The sequence below is a fragment of the Vombatus ursinus genome, unplaced genomic scaffold, assembly GCF_900497805.2.
Source record: "Vombatus ursinus unplaced genomic scaffold, bare-nosed wombat genome assembly UNPS02009770.1, whole genome shotgun sequence".
In the NCBI taxonomy this organism is placed as follows: Eukaryota; Metazoa; Chordata; class Mammalia; order Diprotodontia; family Vombatidae; genus Vombatus; species Vombatus ursinus.
The window spans coordinates 2,266,667-2,287,183 of NW_020949548.1; the positions used below are offsets into that span (position 1 = coordinate 2,266,667).

General features: G+C 40.6%; 1 protein-coding gene across 1 annotated transcript in view; it reads left to right on the forward strand.

The window, feature by feature from the left end:
* Positions 1-19,046, forward strand: part of LGR4 (leucine rich repeat containing G protein-coupled receptor 4) — a 122,654-nt gene extending 103,608 nt beyond the window's left edge. Inside the window, exons 8-18 of the mRNA XM_027852653.1 lie at positions 62-133; positions 329-400; positions 706-774; positions 3,080-3,151; positions 5,715-5,780; positions 7,598-7,669; positions 9,555-9,626; positions 9,979-10,104; positions 12,103-12,224; positions 12,517-12,594; positions 16,511-19,046. Coding sequence (XP_027708454.1) covers positions 62-133; positions 329-400; positions 706-774; positions 3,080-3,151; positions 5,715-5,780; positions 7,598-7,669; positions 9,555-9,626; positions 9,979-10,104; positions 12,103-12,224; positions 12,517-12,594; positions 16,511-17,787 — 2,098 coding nt within the window. The 3' untranslated portion in view covers positions 17,788-19,046. The remainder of the gene's footprint in view (positions 1-61; positions 134-328; positions 401-705; positions 775-3,079; positions 3,152-5,714; positions 5,781-7,597; positions 7,670-9,554; positions 9,627-9,978; positions 10,105-12,102; positions 12,225-12,516; positions 12,595-16,510) is intronic.
* The last annotated feature ends 1,471 nt before the right edge of the window (positions 19,047-20,517 follow it).

A 20,517-nucleotide genomic window follows, 5' to 3' on the forward strand; every position in this document is an offset into this window, starting at 1 on the left:
AGTGAAGATAACTTCATAATAGAATATGAATTTCAATATAATTATTTCTCTCTTTCTTTAGGGGATTTCGTAGTAATTCTATTTCTGTAATCCCTAATGGAGCATTTGGTGGAAATCCACTCTTAAAAACCATGTAAGTACTTTGGAAAGCTTTTTTTTTTTTAAATGTAAAATTATGCTAAGCTGCCTCAATCATGCCAGACATCTGGACAGAGCAAGAAAGTATCAGTTAAGTCTTTTGGGTATTTGGCATCTGTATGCAGACAGATTTAGTGCTGAATGATTTTATGAACATTTTATGAACATTTACCTCTTCCTAATTTTGCAGCCATTTAAATGACAACCCTTTATCTTTTGTGGGGAACTCGGCCTTTCACAATCTGTCGGAGCTGCATTCTTTGTAAGTAGTACATTAATGGAGAGTTTTTGGTTTTGTTTTTGTTAGTCGTGCTTTTTCCTTTTGTCTGTGATGCCTGGAGTGGGATTGGATTAACTTGTTTACATGAACACTTTCAGCCAAGTTATCAACATTCCAGGCTGAGTTGGAGGGATTTGGGGCTGATTGTATTTTCAGTACAGCAGTAATTCTATAATTTGACCTAGGATGAGAATAAAATAGATTGTGAAGTTCAAGTGTAAAATGTTGTCTTCTATAAGAATTTCTTTTGTAATTCTCAGTTTCTTTTTCTTCCCTTTTTTTTTAAGAGTCATTCGGGGTGCAGGCATGGTACAGGGATTTCCTAACCTGACTGGAACCGTCAATTTAGAGAGTTTGTAAGTGTGGATCTTTTTAAATTAGGGGTACATGGATAGTTGTGGAAAGAGGGTTGGGCATCATAAGAATAAGCGTGGAAACAGATCGCAAGTTATCATTGATCATATGAAAACATTTTTCAGTGTACTAATAGGAAAAGAAATTCCAATTAAAACATTTAGCAAATTTTCAGATGCCCACAAAGCTGGAAAGGATGCTTAACACAAAGACAAAGGAATGAGAATCCAAAAGATCTCGAAAGTGCTTGACACAGAGTAGGCACTGGATAAATGTTAATTGATTGATTAAAATGTTGGGCTGGATCTAAGACAGAGTTTTCCATAACAAGGATAAGTGCAAAGTTTTACACTTAGGTTAAAAAGCAACTTCAAAACTATAAGATGGGGGGAAGCTTGGCTAGACAATGATTCTTGTTTTAAAAAGGAAGAGGAAGATCTGAGGGTTTTATTGAATTGCAAGCTGCATGTGAGTCAGCATTGTGACATAGGAGCCAGAAAACCCCTAGTGTCAGGCTGTATTAGTAGAAGTGTAGTGTCCGGCCCCAGGGAAGCAATAGTTTCACTGTATTCTGCTCTTGTCATTACCACATCCAAAAGACTGTGTTCCGTTCTGGGCATCAGATTTTATTTAAAATGGCAACAAGCCTGAATATGTCCAAAGGAGAATGACCGATTTGGGGTGAGAGGACTGGATATAGCCACACAAGAAATGTTTGAGAGAATTGGCCATATTCAGCCCAGAGAAGGCTTGAGGGCAGAGCGGGAGAGGGTTTCTGGTTTCAGGTATTGGAAGGGCTGTTCTGGAAGAGGGATTAAATTTATTTTGCAAGGAGCAGTGGGTGATAATGGCAGAGAGGCAGATTTCAACTCAGTATAACAAGAGCTGTTCAGGGAATTCTTTATCACTGGGAATCTTTCAAGGGGAGGTTGGAAGACCATTGTTGGAGATGTGGTTTAGGAGGCCAATGTCCACCTACAGTTTGGACTAAGTGATATCTGAGGTCCGTCTCTGGGATTCCACAGTAGCCTCTCTCTTCTCCGATTTGTCTGTCTCACAGCCACCAGATTAATCTTTCGAAAGCTTTCATTGGGTCACTCTTGCCAGAAAGATGTTAGTGATTCCCGTTTACAGTAGGGTAAAACCCACATTCCTTAGCCTGGCTTTAAAGACCTACTACAATGTGGCTCCAGCATTCCTACTATTCTCCTTCAAAAAGCCCTTCTCTAGAAGCAGACTAGTTCAATCATTATTCTTCCCACATATCACACTCATTTGTGTAGGGTTCCCTCAGTCAGGAATGTACTCTCCACCCCACCCCCACTCCCCCAATCTCTGCCTTTCCATATTTTTTTTTCTATTTTCAAATTCCAGCTCCTTGAAATCTTCTCATAGCATATTTTGACCTAGAATTTATCTTTTCCCCTCCCCTAACTGTTCATGGCAGTGGTTCCAGTTGTAGGATCCTGGTGAACTCTTTCTCTTCTTACTACTGCCCTCTGTCTCTTAGTCAGGAAGACACTTACTATGTGACAGTGGGCAAGCCACTTAATTTCTCGGGGCAAAAGTTTCCTTGTCTGTAAAATGATCGAGTTGGACTCCACCTCAGATTTGTCTTTCAGCTCTAAATCTCTGATCTGTGAAGAGAAAAGGGCATAAATGAGAATGGTAGTCATAGGTAAAGTAAAGTGGACAGATATGAGAGCCTTGTGTAGTGGAAAGATAGTGGATCTGAAATTAAAGAACCTAGTTTCAAATCCTACTTCTGCTTATTAGCCATGTAATAGGCTAAATATTTATTTAGTCCACCTTTTTGTACTTGAGTTTTCTCTTCTGTGAAATAAGGGTTTGGACTTAATGATTCCTTAAGTCATTCTAGCTCAAAATATACAGTTCCTCAGTGATGACATGGGAATTTTCCAAAGATGGGGCCAGAGGAGATGGAGAAGGCAAAGAGGATTCCAAAATATTGAGTCTGCTGTCTGCATCACTGAGTATCCAAGATAGAAATAGGGAAGGAAGGAGGTACTGGTCTAAGATGATGGATGAACTCTTCTTAACTGCCTGTATTGAAGATGGAATATTTTTTTTGACATTGTTAATGACGAGCTTTACGTACATCGATGAGTTGGCTTGGAAACCTAAAAGAAGAGTTCATTCATCTTGCTCAGCACTTGACTTTAGGTATTGGGATTGACAAGGCCTATATGCGAACACTGGAGTATTTACTTTTTTTATATAAGAGTGAAATTCTGTTGATCTGTCTCACTTGTATGGGCTCTCAATAGTGCAATGTTTTTTCCACAGAACCTTGACAGGCACCAAGATAAGCAGTATACCCAGTAACTTGTGCCAGGATCGAAAGAAGCTTAAGACTTTGTAAGTTGGAGTCTTCTATTTTTACCTCTGTTGTCACTGCACATTTGAAAGAAGACCAAGGACTTTGATTATTTTTCAGTGTGCTTCCTGAGTTAGTGAAGGGTTGTTTTAAGGCAGGCATTATTTCTTGATTGGCTCCACCAATGGAGGTGGGCAAGAGGGGTGGGTAATGCAACTTGGGGAATAATGTGAAAATAACTTGTGTTTGGATTTTGAAATGTGTTGGTATCCTGTTTGGGGGATTGACTTCCAATGAATAGATCTTGGGGTTTCTATGGACATCTAGCTTAGTGTGAGTCATGAGGGTACTGTGGCAGCCTAGAGAGCTATTGAAGATTGTGCACTGCATTAGAGTATGCATGGAGGCATCGTGTCCAAAATATGGTGTCCACTATCCATAAAGACACTAAAATATGGCACCCAGAACCAAAAAGAGAAACTAGCTTGAGGGAAGAGTACATCAGATCTGTCACCTCCCTTGTTCTGGATACCATACCTCTGTTAATGAAGCCCAATATCTCATTAGAGGGGTATCCTGGGCAACTTTGGGCTAGGCACTTAATTTCACCATTTCCCAGGTAACTCTGTATGACAGTAAGTTGCAGAAAGTTGCCCATCTGCATAGAGGGAGTTTCCTCATTTGGGAATTCTCACACCAATGAAATCCCAGGTTCAGACAAAAAAAAAAAAATTGACTTTTTGGGGCCGCTGTCCTACTGTTGACTCACATGGAGCTGGCCGTCCTGTGGTGCTCTATTCTGATCAGTCCAAATATCCTGGGTTCTAGATCACCCATTTTTAAAAATCAGCCAATAAGCATTTATTCAGTGCTTCCTCTATGTCATGTGCCATGTTGGGGATACAGGAGGCAAAAATAGTCTCTGCCCTGACAGAGCTCTCATTTTAGTGAGGGAGACAGCTTAGGCAGAGCTGGGTACACACAAGATCCCTACAGATTAGATCGAAGGTCATCTGAGACGGGAGTGGACAAGCTGGAGCATGTCCAGGTGCAAACGAGGGCAACCAGACTGGTGAGACTGCCTCTGGATGACTGGTTGAAGGAACTGGAGATTATTAGAGACCCATTGGGAACATGGCAGCTCTTTGTGGGTTTTTGAAGGGCTATCACACGGCAGAAAGATTAGCCATGTTCTGATTGGTCCCAGAGACAGAGCTGAGAACAGTGAGTGTAAGCTACAGGTGGGGCATGTTCTGGTCTGATGTAACCGAAAGCATACATCAGACCTGAATTAAGGTTATCCCAAAGTGGTCTGAAGCGCTCTAGGAAGTTGAAGGGTCGACCAGTTGACCCACTTTCGGGAGGTATGCCCAGACAAGAATTGGTTGGACCAGATGGACCTTCTGAAGTCTGAGAGTCTGAGATCCTCTGAAAAGAAGAAAGCTGAGAGCTCTGTGGCTATTCCACATTTGCCATCCTGAGCCCACCCTCTTTCTGCCCGTCTGCTCTTTGCCATGTGGCCTCGCTCCCATACTTACTTGTATTGCATCACCAGACTAAACAGAGCTGCCTTTTGGGAAGTCTTTCTTGGTGTGAGGATGGGTTAAATGTTTGGGCTGACATGCCGCAGAATAGTCAGCAAAACAAAAGTCAGATGGCACCAAGTAAACCTGTGCTAGTGATGCCAGTCAGCCTCCTCGCTCTTCCTCCTATGAGCTTCTGCAACTCCTGACTTTCTGCACTTTCACCGGCTCCCCTCCTACCCCCTCAGCACACACACCTGGCTTTCTCTCCCTCCTTGTCTCTACTCCTCGACTTTCTTCAAGTCCCAGCTAAAAACTCCACCTTCCACAAAGAAGCCCCTTTGGATCCCTGCTCATTCTAGTGCCTTCCCTCTGCTTATTATCTTCATTTTGTCCTGCCAATCTCTTTATTTGTACATAGTTGTTTCATGTTGTGTTCCCCATTAGGCTATGAACTCCTTGAGAGCAGGGACTATTATTTTTGGCCTTTCTTTGTGTCCCTAGCACTTAGCTTGGTGCTTAATAAATGCTGATTGACTGACCAGGTGGCTTAGCCATCAACAGAAGGCCAGGATAACAAAAGAAGCAGTCACAGTTCTAAGTGGTATGATACTGATTTTATGTACTTGATAGAGATTGTATTGGGACAAATTACAGTGGGGAATGTTGATATCTGACTGTATTCTGAAAATCAGATTTAATTAAAAGCCTTGTTTTTTTCATATTTAAATTTTTGCAACATGTTAAATACATGCATACTTGAAGGTACCATATGATGTGTATAGTTACAACTATTTTAATGTTTGGTAGTATATGTCTGTATAAAACATTTTAAAGCATATGTGCATGTAGAATTATTTATAGTTAGCATTTTCATTTTAGAAGTTCCGTGCACATGTTTAGAGGTGAAAAATGCTAAGCTAGCTGCGAGTGTCTGTACCATCTCAAGTCTTGGAAACATCCTTGTTTTTCATATGCAGAAGGTGCTGCTTTGGGGCCTTTCATGGGTTTTGTAGACTGCTCCCTGTAACAGTGCTTTGAGTGAGACCCTAAAGCAGTTATCTTTTTTCTCCGTCTTCAGGGACTTGTCTTACAACAATATACAAGAACTTCCGAGTTTCAATGGTTGCAGTGCTTTGGAGGAAATGTAAGTTAGCATTTGCATTTATTCCTCATAATAATGACAACTCCCATATCTGTATTGCTTTTCTCAGGGGTGTGAAGTGGTTCCACATAGAATTTCCTCCATTTTAACATAGTAGGAGTTTCATAAATGTGTGTTGAATTCAGCTGAAGAAGAAATGATTCAGAAAGTGCCATCACATTTATAATTCTGCATCTAAAGAGCACTTTAAGGGCCTCCAGAGCCCTCCCCATACCCTCACCCTTCGAGGAGGGTAGTCAGAGATACACAGCTCTCTTTTCCCAGTCACTGAGAGAGTAGTGAGTGATGGAGCTGGGGCCCACATTCAGAAGCCCAGGGTTCTTTATCCTACATCATGAGAAGTTCAAATTCAAAGCCAAAGCATAGATAAAGAAACCCCTGTTACCTGTGTATTGATGTTGTCATGTTAGGTACTCAGTTTTCACCTGCTGTATTTGTCAGGGAACGGGGAGATCGGCATGGTTTAGGAAATTTGACCTGATTCTTGCAAAGAAGGTGATGATTTTTCCCATTCCTGACAGTGGTGTAGCTGGATGGAGACTGGACTTGGAATCATGGTAGACCTAGTTTTGACTGCAGCCTCAGGCAGGCAGTTATTGGCTGTGTGACCCTGGGCAAGTCTCCTCATCTGTAAAATGGGAATTATAATAGTACCTGCTTCCCAGGGCTATTGTAAGACCCAATCAAAACATCACAACACAAATAAAGTACTTTGTGTGCCTTGAATGTGCTATATAAATGCTAACTATTATCGCTATTAGTATTGTCACCACTTACTAACTGTGGGGCAATGTGCTGAAGCTCTGTGGGTCTTATTTTCCTCATTTATAAAATGGGGAGATTATACCAATAACGACTAAAATTCCTTGCAGCTCTAAATCTGTGGGGCTAATTGCATAATCTTACGTATGTCTGATTTTGAAAAGACTTTGTAAAATGGCACATGCCAATGACACAGGATAGAGACTGAACAAATATCACCATATTCCTCCTTTAATGTAAATATGTACATCTGTCCTGAAATTCTGTGAGATCTTAGATTGTGACGGGAATGGACTGTAATAATCATCTCATAAAACCCATTCATTTTGTAGATAAAGAAACTCGGGCATAGAAAAATTAAGTGACTTGCCCAAAGTCTTATGGTTTGGAAGGAACTGAGGTTCTTAAATCTAAGTCATAGAATTAGAGATTGAGAGCTGGAAAGGATCTTAGAAACCATCTCGGTCAACCTCTTCATTTTACAGATAAGGAAACTGAGGCCCAGAGTGCTTAAGTGACTTGAACACAGATCCTTAGAGTCTGGATTCAGGACATTTTATACTTTTACTCAGTGCCTGTTACCTCCACACTTGCTTGATACCCATGACTTGAGATGATGGGGTTCGATTAGAGTGAATTGGGCTATGTGGTTTCTAATTGGCCTCTCTACCTCCCTTCTGTGGTCATACATCACTGAGGGTTGGGATACAGAGAGTCATCTGTATTAGAATAAAGGGATTTGTAGAACTGACAGACATCTAATCCACCCTCTTCATTCAAAACATGAGCCCTAGAGAGAGGAAGTTCAATGACTTGGCCAAGATCACACAACTAGGTCAATGAGATGGTTCCATCTTAGAGTTCAGGGATCTTGTGGAACAGATGGTCTGATATTTTTCCATGATGCCATGGGAAGACTGTCATTACATTCCAGAAGAGCAAGTTCAATAGTTTTGTGGGCTAATCAGTTTTCTAAACTTACTAAATTTAACCCTTAGAAATGAAAACAAATTATTTTTCTTTCCCCAATATTTCAGTTCATTACAGCATAATCAGATCCATGAAATTAAAGAAAACACCTTCCAAGGACTTACTTCCCTGCGTATCCTGTAAGTTTCTGTATTCTTATTGAAGCCACTCTTTATGAGCCTGTGAATTTATATACTAATTAAGAGGAATTTATATTGTCAGATGAATGTTATTTATAGACATTGCATTCCATTCTCTGTATATATTTTAGCCCAACCTTAAAATTATGGGACGTTAGAAATAATTGACTCGGTTTCTAACGTTACCTAATAAATATAAAGAAAGTATATTTTTTGCAATTTACCTTCTCTTGTGGTCAAATACTTTCAACAATTGTATAATTTTATTAGCATGTATGAATCCAGCAAAATGTAGCTTTAAAAACATTCTTGGTTGGGAGGGCTTCTGTATAAACAATCCCTAGCGTTTTACTAGGGAGTAATTTGTACTGTTTAAATCACTAAAAGTAAGTTAGTGTGATGTACAGCTGGAATATGAAACCTTTGCTGTCATGAACAAAAATGTTCACAAGACAGAAGTTTGTCGCTCCGATAAACATTTTAAAACCAAGGTGATTTTACCCCACGTACAACATTGCACCTCTTGCCTCGCCTTTGTACAGGTTGCTTGTGTGCTCTCTAGGACTGTTAGCCTGGCCAGCATTTCTTTACAGTCCTCTCATGTCCTTTAGGTTCCAAATCATGTGCCACCTCCTATGGGAATTTACTTTTTTAAATCATTCCAGTTGTTAGAGCTCAGGCGTTCTTTAAATTACATTGCATTTATTGACAAGTGTAACTTTCAAATCCTCCAGCAAAAATGTAAGCTCCTTGAGAGTAAGAATCATCGTTAATTTTGTCTTCCTATCCCTGCGGCTTAAATGCTTTTGTGATGGAATCAAAGAGAAACGAAATCACTTAAAGGTCTAAAGTGAAATGTAGAACAGATGTCTCCCTGAAAAGTAGTATGAGAAGCAAAACTTAATGTTGTTTCTGATCTTAGTCCGTGTGGACTCTCCTTGTAGATAAGAGATGTTTCTACAAGAAACATTTTAGAGATCATTGAATCAGTCTCTTGCCCTGGTGTGCTTGGTCTGTGCCAGTGGTTGGCGAGCCTGATGATCTAGGCAGAAAAGCAAGAAAGGGACCTGACTCCTGGCTTCCATTGCCTTGGAAGCACTGAAAAACCACAGCAGACATGCTCTTGTTTCTCCATATTTTAGGACCCACCATGAGGGATTTTCCTATTTTCCCAATGGATGAAATAAGGAAGAAACTCCTTGTTGTCAGAGTGGTTAAAAATTCTACCAAATCCAAATTTTTAGCTATTAGGGATCATCACTTCCATGACTTATGAATTCCATGACATCCAATTCCTGTATGTTGCATTTCCATATTCTGTATATAAAACATGTCTATTAGAGATGAAACTCTTATTTCCTGCTTGGAAAAAACATATCTGAATCCCTCCTGGAATGGTATTGTTTGCATGTGTATCAGTATAGGTGTATTGATTATTTGTCCTCTCACTAGGCCTTATCACTGACCTTTGAGCAAGTAAATACTATAAATCCTATTAATATTCTCAACCTTGTTGTGAGCCAGACTTTTCCTCACCTAGGTAATAGTACCAAAGGTTACATCGTTTATATTTTTGAACGAGTTCCAGCATGATAAGGTTCAGAATATTCCCAACTGTTCTAAAATGGGTCAACTAAAGTCTGTACTGCTTAAACATATTTCTGAAAGAGAGGGAAAGAGAGAGAGAGAGAGACAGAGACAGAGACAGAGAGAGATGGGTACAAAGGGTGTGTTCAACAGAATCTTGAAAAATATTTTTTAAAAAATAGAGTTTTTTTTCTTATCAGAGATGTTATATGACTACCGCAGTTTCTAAAGCAGGGCAAGGGACTGTCATTTTGAGAGCTTATTTGAGAAGATTAACATACTATTCTAATAATTACAGAGATCTGAGTAGAAACCTGATCCAGGAAGTTCACAGTGGAGCATTCATTAAGCTTGGGTCAATCACTAACCTGTAAGTAGGCAATTTTATACAGTCATAATATACTTTAATACATTCAAATACTGGGACTCTGGTGTCACCGAGCCTAGGGGCCTTGTCAAAATATTTTCCCTTTTCTTTTTTCTCTTTTGTACTTGGCATGCCTCCCAACTGAACAAGCTGCTTTGGTTCTGATTTTGACAACACTGTGTGATAATCATTTTTGAGAAAGCAATTGGCTTGGTAGATGTTTATTTGTTGAAAACTCAGATGTTCCAAATTAAGCCACTAACTTTTTCTCTTACATTGAAGGTACTTACAGAATGTCTTCATGTGACTTAACACTATGGTATGTTAATCTAAGGTTTAATATTGGTTTTTTTAGAGATATCAGTTTCAATGAACTGACTTCATTTCCAACAGAAGGACTGAATGGGTTAAACCAGCTAAAACTGATGGGCAACTTTCACCTGAAAGAAGCATTATCAGCAAAAGACTTTGTGAATCTCAGGTATTCTCCTCCACCCCACTCCCCCCACCATTTTTCCTTGTTAAAGAACATGGGATCATAGATATAGAGATGGAAGAGTCCTTAGAGGCCTTCAAGTCCAACCCTATCATTTTACAGATGAGGAAAGTAGGTATAGAAAGGATGCCTCAGTTAGAAGGTCCCACAGCTAGAAAGTTGCTGAAGCAGGATTTGAATTTGGGCCTTCCTGACTCCAAGTCTCATCTGCTCTCAATTAAGTAGGATCCTGGTTGGGAGAAAAAATGAAATCCAGACTTTGTTCTGAATATTTCTAGGCAGCTTAACTCTTCTCCCATTCCCCTTATGGGTGCATAAAGAAATTATGTGACCCTATTTTCTAGGACTGGAAGTCATAATGATGAGCATCGTCCACAGGACAGGTTTGTTTGGCTTGTTCTATGATGTGCAGCAGAAAGACTTGTTAGTCAGTACATGGTGGTAGAATAGAAGATCCCTGCAGTAGATGAAGACAATTATACAAGATTTCTAAGGACTTATTTGATAGGTCAGTGTAGACAGATACAACATGAAAATCTGGATTTGTATCAAAGACAAGCAGGAGCAGTGTGTATTATTTACAAGAAGACTTTTGATAATACCCATAGAATTGTAGATATAATCATCATCATCATCATCATAGTTAACATTTATGTAGTGCTTTAAGATTTGCAAAGGGCTTAACAGATTACACCTGACTTTACCTAATTCACGTCAACCCTTAGAAAACTAAGGCCCAGAGAGTGACTCACCTGAGCTTACCTAGGCTAGGCAGGAGGTAGAAGAACCAGGGTTTGGACCCTGGGCCAAAGCTAGGATTTCAGCCTCGATTCTCTGACTTACAGAACCAGGATTTAGGGTTAGAAGAGGTATGAGAAGTCATCAAAATGAAGCCTGGCAACAGAATGATTTACTTGCCCCCGATCCCAGAGGGGGACCCTAATTCTAATCCAGCTTCATTCCCCTTGTGCCTGATGCCTCTCTGAATCTAATCCTTCTTCCACTGCCCACCACAACCTCTCCTGTAACATATTTTAAGTGTGATTTTATTTACAAACTTTGGTTTTAGACCCAGTTTGTCAGGAGCATACTTCATATAAAGCTGGGCACTCCTCTTTTTCCTGACTGCTATATATTGTGGTTCAAGGCTCTGTAATTTGTTAGCATGTGAGTTATTAGTCACTAAGCATGACTTTGGGCCCTTGCTGGGAATACAAAGCCAAATCAAAAAGAAAGACAATTCCTGCCTTCAAGGATCTTGCCTCCCCATCGTAATGAAGGACAACATCCCATAAAAGAGAGCTGAAAAGTGGGGAGGAGGAGGTCAGGAGAAGGTACCCATGAGGCAGTGTGGGAGAAAAATTCAGAGGCAAAAGTTGAGTGGGGAGAGGAATGATGAAGGCATGGCTGGCCTGCTCATTTTCTCAAAATGAAGGTTCTGGGAGGAACTTGCTAATCAGAGGAGGATGCTGCAGGGGCAGAAGGCATCTTCCAAGAGGAGGTGTGGGCAGATTGGACCAGTCCGGAATCAGGAAGGAATCTAGGAGAGGGTTTACTATCTCCACTGTAGCAGATTGCCACCCCTTTATGACAACTTAGTCTTCAAAAAATTGGGTGTGACCTAAAAATTCATCACCTTGTGTTGATGAGCTTGTCTGAACTTAACTGTACTGGTCCTTAGACAGCAGGCCTACAATCCACCCCTAGGTTCGTACTTGAAGTTTTTCTAACTTGGTGTAGACTCCCCCTGCCAGTGTTTGTGCTCCATGGAGACAGTTTTCAAAAACTTGAGAGTTAATCTCCAATCAAGGTGATACAAGCAGTGTGACATTAGTGAAGGCCTGATTGCTGTACCTTTAGCTAATTCATGAAAAAATGAACACACAGACACATACACACACAGACACACACACACACCCCACCCTTAGAGAACTTCAGTGGTTTAATGTAGATTTCAAAAGCTCTTGTTTCCTTTTGATTTAGGTCTTTATCTGTGCCATACGCATACCAGTGCTGTGCATTTTGGGGTTGTGATTCTTACACAGACTCAAACGCAGATGAGGCCAGTCTCCCAGACCACAGCGTTTCCTCCAGCCAGGAGAAAGGCAAGTGCTCTGTAAAACCAGAGGCAAGCCCTCTTTTTGAGGGAGCAGTTGTTTCTGTGACTGGTGTTGGCAAATGAAAGATGACTTTTTGTTTGTGTTGTTTATGCTACTGTGTGGATGAATGAAAAAAAAATGCAAGAAGATGTATCTTAAAGCAGGGGCAGAACTCTCAATGGGATTTAATGTGAATTCTTATTTAAGAAAACTTTGGATTTGTCATGTATGGACAGATGTTTTTCTGATTATCAACCGTGGTCAAAAATGTGATTGTATGTTATATTCTCTGGTACAGCTGACCCAGCAGATCTCACAGTTAGGACTGAGAAAGAAGAACATAGCCAGGCAATTATCCACTGTACTCCTGCAACAGGTAGGGTCAGCAATTTGGCTGATTGCTGTTTTTATTTCAAACTACTGGGTATATCTCCTCCAAACCTTCTGGGGGTTCTGAAATAAGGTTCCCTCCCTGCAGTCTGTAGGGGGGAGACTGGATGGGGCAATTCAGGGTGTTCCAAGAATTTATTAAGCACTTAGAAACTTTCTCTGTCTATTTTTTTAAATCATTGTAATCGGTATACCAGAACGGGAAGTAAGAGTGTTTTTTTTTGCTTTTTTTAAACAAGAATATTTAAAAATTCCTGGAATCCAGCAGCTGTGACATCTTAGGATCTTGGAGTTCTAAGTCAGTAAATCAGCAAGCATTTATTAAAGGCTTACTATATGCCAGGCCCTGTGCTAAGCTCTTTACAGATCTCTCATTTGATCCTTACAATGACCTTGAGAGGGAGATGCTGCTATTATCACTATTTTACAGTTGAGGAAACTGAGACAGACAGCAGTTAAGTGACTTTGCCCAAGGTCAGACAGATAGTAAGTATTTGGGGCCAGATTTGAACTCAAGTTCTCCTGACCCTAGGCTTAGTGCTCTGAGCCGCCTGGTTGCCTATTGAGATTGAGGCTTATGGAAGATAAATGAGAATTACGCATCCAGCAAGTGGCAGAGTTGGGATATGAATTCTGGTCTCCTTGGTCAATCAACAGGCATTTATAAAGTTGCCTATGATGCACCAGTGGTAGGTACTGGAGACAGATATGTGCAATGAAACAGTCCCTGCCCTCCAGGAACTTACATTCTGATGGAGACAAAGTCCATCCCTCCAAGACTAGGGTTGTTGTCTTCTCTGTTAGAATGTGCACTCCTTGAGGATGAGAGCTGGTGTTTGGATCCCAGCACTTGGCATAGTGACTGACTCATGGTAACCCTTTAATAAATGCTGGTCGATTGACTGACTTAGAATTCCTAGATTCTGAGATGAGACAGTTACTGACACTTCTCCTCCCATTCCCCCCATACACTGATTAAAAAAAAAAAAAAGAGGAAGGTACTAAGCTAAAAGAGAATATGTTAACGTCAGACTTTGATTTCTAGAGAGGAATAGCCGCGAGTGAAGTGATTTGAAATTCCACTTTGAAAGGAAAGATGAAATAAAATGTATCTGATAGAATTTGTTTGATCTATATTAGATCTGTTTGATGGTACAGTAGCATAGCCTGGGGCCTTAGGTTCAGGACAGAGAATCAAAACCATTAACTTTTAGGTTGTGTTTTGGTTTTTTTTTTCTGACTCATTGGGACCAGGGGCAGATCGGGAGAAAAACCACTCTCTTGGGCTGAAAGAAGGGTCATGCTCACAGTTGAACCCTGGGCCACACTCTGAAGTTTGATTTTGGAAATGGGAGGGAGAACCTCATTTCACTGACTAACAGAGTATGGAAGCACCAGCCCTCAGATAAGCAAGAGTTTGACCTTTTTGCTGCCACCAGCTTCTGTGTGGCTTCCATCTCTTGAGTTTCTGTTAGCTCAATGATCAGATGCTCCCTTCTGTACCTGTAGAGCTGGGCATTTCTCCCTCTGTCCCTCCAGCCCAGAAAGGACTGATATGCAGAAGGCCTTCATGCTTCCTGAGGGGAGCCCCCCTTCCTTCTGCGCCCATTCCATCCACTGCTGGTCAGTCACCTGACTGAGGTTTTCCCCGGTGATTCCAGTTTACTCCTTCTTAGAGGGTGGTCTGACCTGCAGCTGTGAGTGTCCTTTCCTCTTCCCCTGTGGGGCTGTGGCTTTATGGGGTGTGCCATAAGCAGACATTCCTCAACTATTAAAAAAAAAAAGAAGTTAATAAAACGGACCTACCTCATACTGAGTTCATGTCACCTTTCTAATGATGATTACCACAGTTGTCCACACCAGGTATCCTATGTCTTTGTATTCTCTGTGGCACCTAGCACTGGGCCTGACGTTTAGTCAAGATTCTAAGAATATTTGTTGAATGAAAGAAAATACAAAGTGTGCCGCAAATTTTATATAACATGTTTCACTTTGCGAATTAGTCCTTGCCAGAGTCTACAAGAAACAGTCCACAGAGCCGTTACATTTAGTCCCCATAAGCTCGACAGTTATTTGTTGATCTGTGGAACAAATTTTCCTCATTTTAGCTGAAAATTTATTTTTCCTGCGTCGGTTGGGAACAAGGTTAGAGTTGAATGGTTCCAGGCCTTTAATGTGGAAGGGTTGATGGGCCTAAGGAGCTCAGGCCTTGATCTTCGGTTATTTTCTATGAAGTGAGCTTCTCAGAGTTGTAGGCTGGACTGCCCGTGTTGCTTATCAAGGCAGGCTTCCTGACAGTTCACATATGGAGAGAGAGAATACTTCAGAAAATGTCTCAGCATAAACCGAAGGCTTGGTCCTTTTTGTCAGATACCCGCAACGTGAGGTTTCTCCTCGGGGTTGCTTTATAAGTGACTACAGCATGGCATGTATTGGGTAGCTGGTGTGCCAGAATTAATTACTTGGACAAGTGTATTGCTGCAAAATACAGGCAGAACTGAGCACATTCTTTTTTTTTTTTTTTTTTGGTTAGGCAATTGGGGTTAAGTCACTTGCCCAGGGTCACACAGCTAGTAAGTGTCAAGTGTTGTTCTGAGGCCGGATTTGAACTCAGGTCCTCCTGACTTTAGGGCCAGTGCTCTATCCACTGCGCCAGCTAGCTGCCCCAGAGCACATTGTTAAATTCTGCACTCTTTGGGTGGTGTCACATTGTAGTGGAAAGATTGGTGAACTCAGAGTCAGGAGCCTAATTACTCTGAGATCTTGACCAAGTTATTTAACAGTTTTAGGTCTCAGTTTCCCCATGTGGGAGGAGAGAGTGTTATCTCTTGCCTTAGGAGGTTGTTATGAACCTCAAATGAGATAATGGATATGAAAGCCCTTAAGAAAACAAACAAACAAAAATCTTTATTCTGTACTTAACAAAACACCAAATAGAATGGGCCTTTCCCTGTACATAGTAGAAGAGACAAAAGAGAAGGGTACATGAAACTTCAGGTCTCTGTTATTATGTCTGGCTTCCTTTTCCTTTTAAGTACATAGCTTTCAAAGCGGTCCTTCATTCTGGTCTGCCTTCTGTTCTTTCCCAGAATTTTCTTTCTTTCCTTCCTGTTTTTTTCCCTATCTTATCAATAGCCCTCCGGCTCTGCCCTGCCCCTACCCTACCCTCACCACTGGAAAAGAATAAAGAAAGTCCTTCTAACAGAAATACACAGTCAAGCAAAACGCATTCCCACATGTTCTGTGTTCAGAAATGTATGCCTCATTCTGCCCCTGGAGTCCATGACAGCTCTGTCGGGAGCTGGAGGGAACATGCTTCACCATTAGCCCGGGAATAATGGCTGATCATTGCATCGATCAGAGTTCTGAAGTGTTTCCACATTGTTTGCCTTGAAGGTATTATTGTTGTATAAATTGTATTCCTGGTTCTCTTCACTTCACAAATGTATCAGTCCATACAAGACTTCCCAGGTTTCTCTGAAACCATTTTATCCCTTCTTAAGACACAGTTATCATTCCATTATATTAATATGCAGTAATTTGTTTGGCCATTCCCTAATAGATGGATCCCTGCTTAGTTTCTTTGCTACTACCAAAAATAAAAAAAGCTGCCGTAAGTGTTTTTATACATATGGGGCCTTGTGAAAACACTTTGGACTTAAGTGCATTATAGAGAAGTATAATGAGACTTACTTAGCAGACACTCAAAGCAATTATTTCAGATTAGTCCTAAACTAAATTGTTCTTAGAAACCACCTCTCATTTTCAGTTTAAAGTTAATTCTCTAGAGCATGTGGATTGTGGAAGCAGGAAAATGGTCATTACTTTTTATGCTGAAACAACTTCATTTTTAAAACTGTCCTTTCTCCTCCTCCTGCCCCCCCCCCTTTTTTTCCTTTCAGGTGCCTTTAAGCCCTGTGAATATCTGCTGGGGAGCTGGATGATCCGTCTCACTGTGTGGTTTATTTTCTTGGTCGCGCTGTTTTTCAACCTACTTGTCCTTGTAACGACATTTGCCGCTCGTGCTCCATGGCCTTCCTCCAAGCTGTTCATAGGCCTGATTTCTGTGTCCAACTTACTCACGGGCATCTATACTGGCATTTTAACTTTCCTGGATGCTGTCTCTTGGGGAAGATTTGCTGAATTTGGGATCTGGTGGGAGACCGGCAATGGTTGCAAAGTTGCTGGCTTCCTTGCAGTCTTTTCGTCGGAAAGTGCCATATTTTTATTGATGCTGGCAGCTGTTGAACGAAGCTTATCCGCCAAGGAGATCCTGAAAAATGGGAAGAGCAACCATGTGAGACAGTTCCAGGCGGCCGCCGTGTTGGCATTTCTGTGCGCCGCGGTGGCCGGGTGCTTGCCTCTCTTCCACAGAGGGGAATATTCTGCGTCTCCCCTCTGCTTGCCCTTCCCCACTGGTGAAACCGCTTCCTTGGGGTTTACTGTCACCCTGGTGCTGCTCAACTCATTAGCATTTCTCCTGATGGCTATCATCTACACCAAACTTTACTGCAACCTGGAAAAAGAGGACCTCTCGGAGCATTCCCAGGCTAGCATGATTAAGCATGTCGCTTGGCTCATATTCACCAACTGCATCTTTTTTTGCCCCGTTGCATTTTTCTCATTTGCACCATTAATCACTGCAATTTCCGTCAGCCCAGAGATCATGAAGTCTGTCACTTTGATATTTTTCCCGTTGCCTGCTTGCCTGAATCCAGTCCTGTATGTTTTCTTCAACCCCAAATTTAAGGAAGACTGGAAGTTACTGCGGCGACACATTACCAGGAAGAATGGGTCTGTTGCCGTTTCTATCAGTAGCCAGGGTGGTTGTGTGACCCAGGATTTCTACTATGACTGTGGCATGTATTCACACTTGCAGGGAAACCTGACCGTGTGTGACTGTTGCGAATCCTTCCTTCTGACAAAGCCAGTGTCATGCAAACACTTAATTAAATCACACAGCTGTCCTGCGTTGGCTGTGGCGCCTTGCCAGCGACCAGATGGTTACTGGTCCGACTGTGGGACTCAGTCGGCTCACTCTGATTACGCAGATGAGGAAGACTCATTTGTCTCGGACAGTTCAGACCAAGTGCAGGCCTGTGGGCGTGCCTGCTTCTACCAGAGTAAGGGATTCCCTTTGGTCCGTTATGCGTATAACATACCGAGAGTTAAAGACTGATGAACGCTGTTAATAAGTTATTCTGTTGTCACCCTCCCCCTCCCAACTCCCTTTTAAAAAGTAAAAGTATGATTTTTCTCAAGTAAGTGTACACTATTCTGAAGTTTTGTTGGAAAAGCACTTCCGTTGTTCCTGCCTGGTGTCACTAAGAAAAAGAGAAGGTAGCAGGGTGTTTCTCATACCATACATTTTCAAAGAACAGGGGCCTAAATTGTAATAAACGAAAATCCATTTCCAAGCACTGTCCTTCCTTTTATATGGTTTTCTAACTTGAAAAACTTTTTAACATATCTTAGTTGTATTTTGCTTCATCTGATTTGCAAGAGACCAGTTCATCCCCACTTCCCTGTTAAGCACAAGGTAAAGAACAGCTGTTAATATTAGAAAATTAAGTTAAAATGTGACTTCCTATAAGGAAAAAAAAATGCCATGCTAATTTTGTATAGTGTTTTCAGCATTAATCTCAGGACAATGTAGTGCAGAGCCAATAAGGGAATGTCTCCCAGACAGAACTGTGAGGGGGTGTAGGCATCAAAACTTGGGTTTATGTTTAGTATTTTGACTTAGCAGAATAATACTTTGAAAGAATTGATGAACCCCCAAATTTGTAAAAGCTATTAAAAATATTAACAGCTGTCAGATTACAGTAGAACTTGAATGGTTATTTTCTCCTATTAAAAATGGTTTTAATGAAATTTTTTTCCTTCATGTTTTGAGATCATTCAGATCCTTCTACAAGAAGATCTTAAAGGACTAAAATGAGTGAAATTAATTGGTCTAAAATGAGTGAAATGGGATTTTTTTCATCATACCTAAGATACTTCAGAGATCCATCTGTTTTTCTAAGACAACACTCTCATAACATCATGGGCCCTACAGATACTTTCTAATTTGCACGGCAACGTATCTGTTTATATGTTGATTTATACTGAAATCAAAGTAGGCTTTGGGGAATGAATAGATTTCATTGGAGGAAACTCAGACTAAGTATGATTCAAAGTACTTAAACAGATAGTTCCTAGTGTACTAGGTTCTCCCAATACCCAAGGTACTGTCAGAAACCTGCATTAATTTTTCTTAGCAATTCTTATAGTTCCCAAAAGTGTGCCTAATTTATAAGCAGGGAGTAGCTTGGATACTGGGAAGATCTAGTGAGATAAGGTAGGGTAAAGGTATTGTTGAGATTTGAAAAAGCTTCTGTCTTAAGTTAAAAAAAAAAAACAACACCCCTAATTTACCAAGTTTTAGTAGGTGGGCCTGTAGGTCAAGACAATCTGAAGTCTTATAACCAGTCACAGCTGTCCAATATGTGTTTTGAATGATAGGCAAAATCAGTAGCCAACCCACTGCCATTACCAGTTATTCTGGAAACATGAAAAAAAAATTAAGCTAGATTGCAGTTTTAAAGTTTAAACTGTATATACTGTGCATATAATGAATTTTTATCTTTGTATGTAAATTATTTGATAGAACATATGATGGGAAATGTGGCTTCAGTTCATTTCGTTAATTAAAGCTACCTCCTAAGCAATAGTGGTTGACAGTAGCAGAATGTTAAATTGTGGTTTCTATCCTTTTTTTTTTTTGAATTGTAAATAATCTTGGTTGTACATTGTCAGTGTAATAAAAAAAAAAAACAAAACCCAGAATCTTTGTATATCAAAATCATGTAGTTTGTACAAAAAATATGGGAGGGATTTATTTACTGGTTGCTGTCATTTTGTAAGGACAACTGTTCACAAGTTTTAAAAATTGCTGTTTGTATATTTACACATCTCCTAAATATTAAATATTACATTGGTAAGGAATGCCTTGTTGAAATCATTTTTGCATTTTTTTAAGGCTCAGGTTACTGAAAACATTTTTTTTCCTCTTATGCTTTTTTTTTTTTTAAAGAAAAATGAGAACCAAAGACAGTTCATTGCTTCAAAAGATGCATCATTTCACCTGTGTGGATATGTACTCTACACCCAGATTGCAGTAGACACCTCCCCACCTACATGGTCTCATGATTGGTGTGACCAAAGAAATAAGTATATTTACCTGGAAGCCAACCTTCTGATGACAAAACTCTCCAAACTTAGCTAAGTTTTTTTAAGGTCCATGAGCTCAAAACTTTTCTTTTTCAAAATAACTTTTATAGAGGCATTTAGGTGGCACTTGGAATCAGGAAAAGATAAGTTAGAATCCTGATCCAGACCCTAACCAGCTGTGTGACACTGGACAATTAGGGGTTCACTTCTGTCAACCCTAGTTTCCTTGTCTGCAAAATGGGAATACTAGTAGCACCTACTTCATAGGGTTCTTGTGAGGATTAAATGAGATAATATATGGAAAGTGCTTTGTGTATCTTAAAGCACTACAGAAATTCTAGCCAAAATACTCAAAGCACCTCAGATTCAACCATTCCTTATAAGAAAGAAAGAATAAGTAAGCAAAACCAACCATTGTGATGGCAGTGTCTGACAGTGCCTCTCCATTTTGTGAATAAGGAGTCCCTTGAAATGGTGGCATTGTTCAAGTTCTCACTGTGTATTCCCATTGGGTTAGAGTCAGTTACCATATTTTACATGGTTGATTGATTGTTGTCCTTCATTCTTGAAGAGGACCAGAATGACATCACCATGCTAGAGTCAGTTTTAGCATATCTGGCTGTGGCTGATGAGACCAATACGAGCTCGGAATGTTCTACCACAGGTCGGGCACAAACAGTCCATGTGAACATTTGGG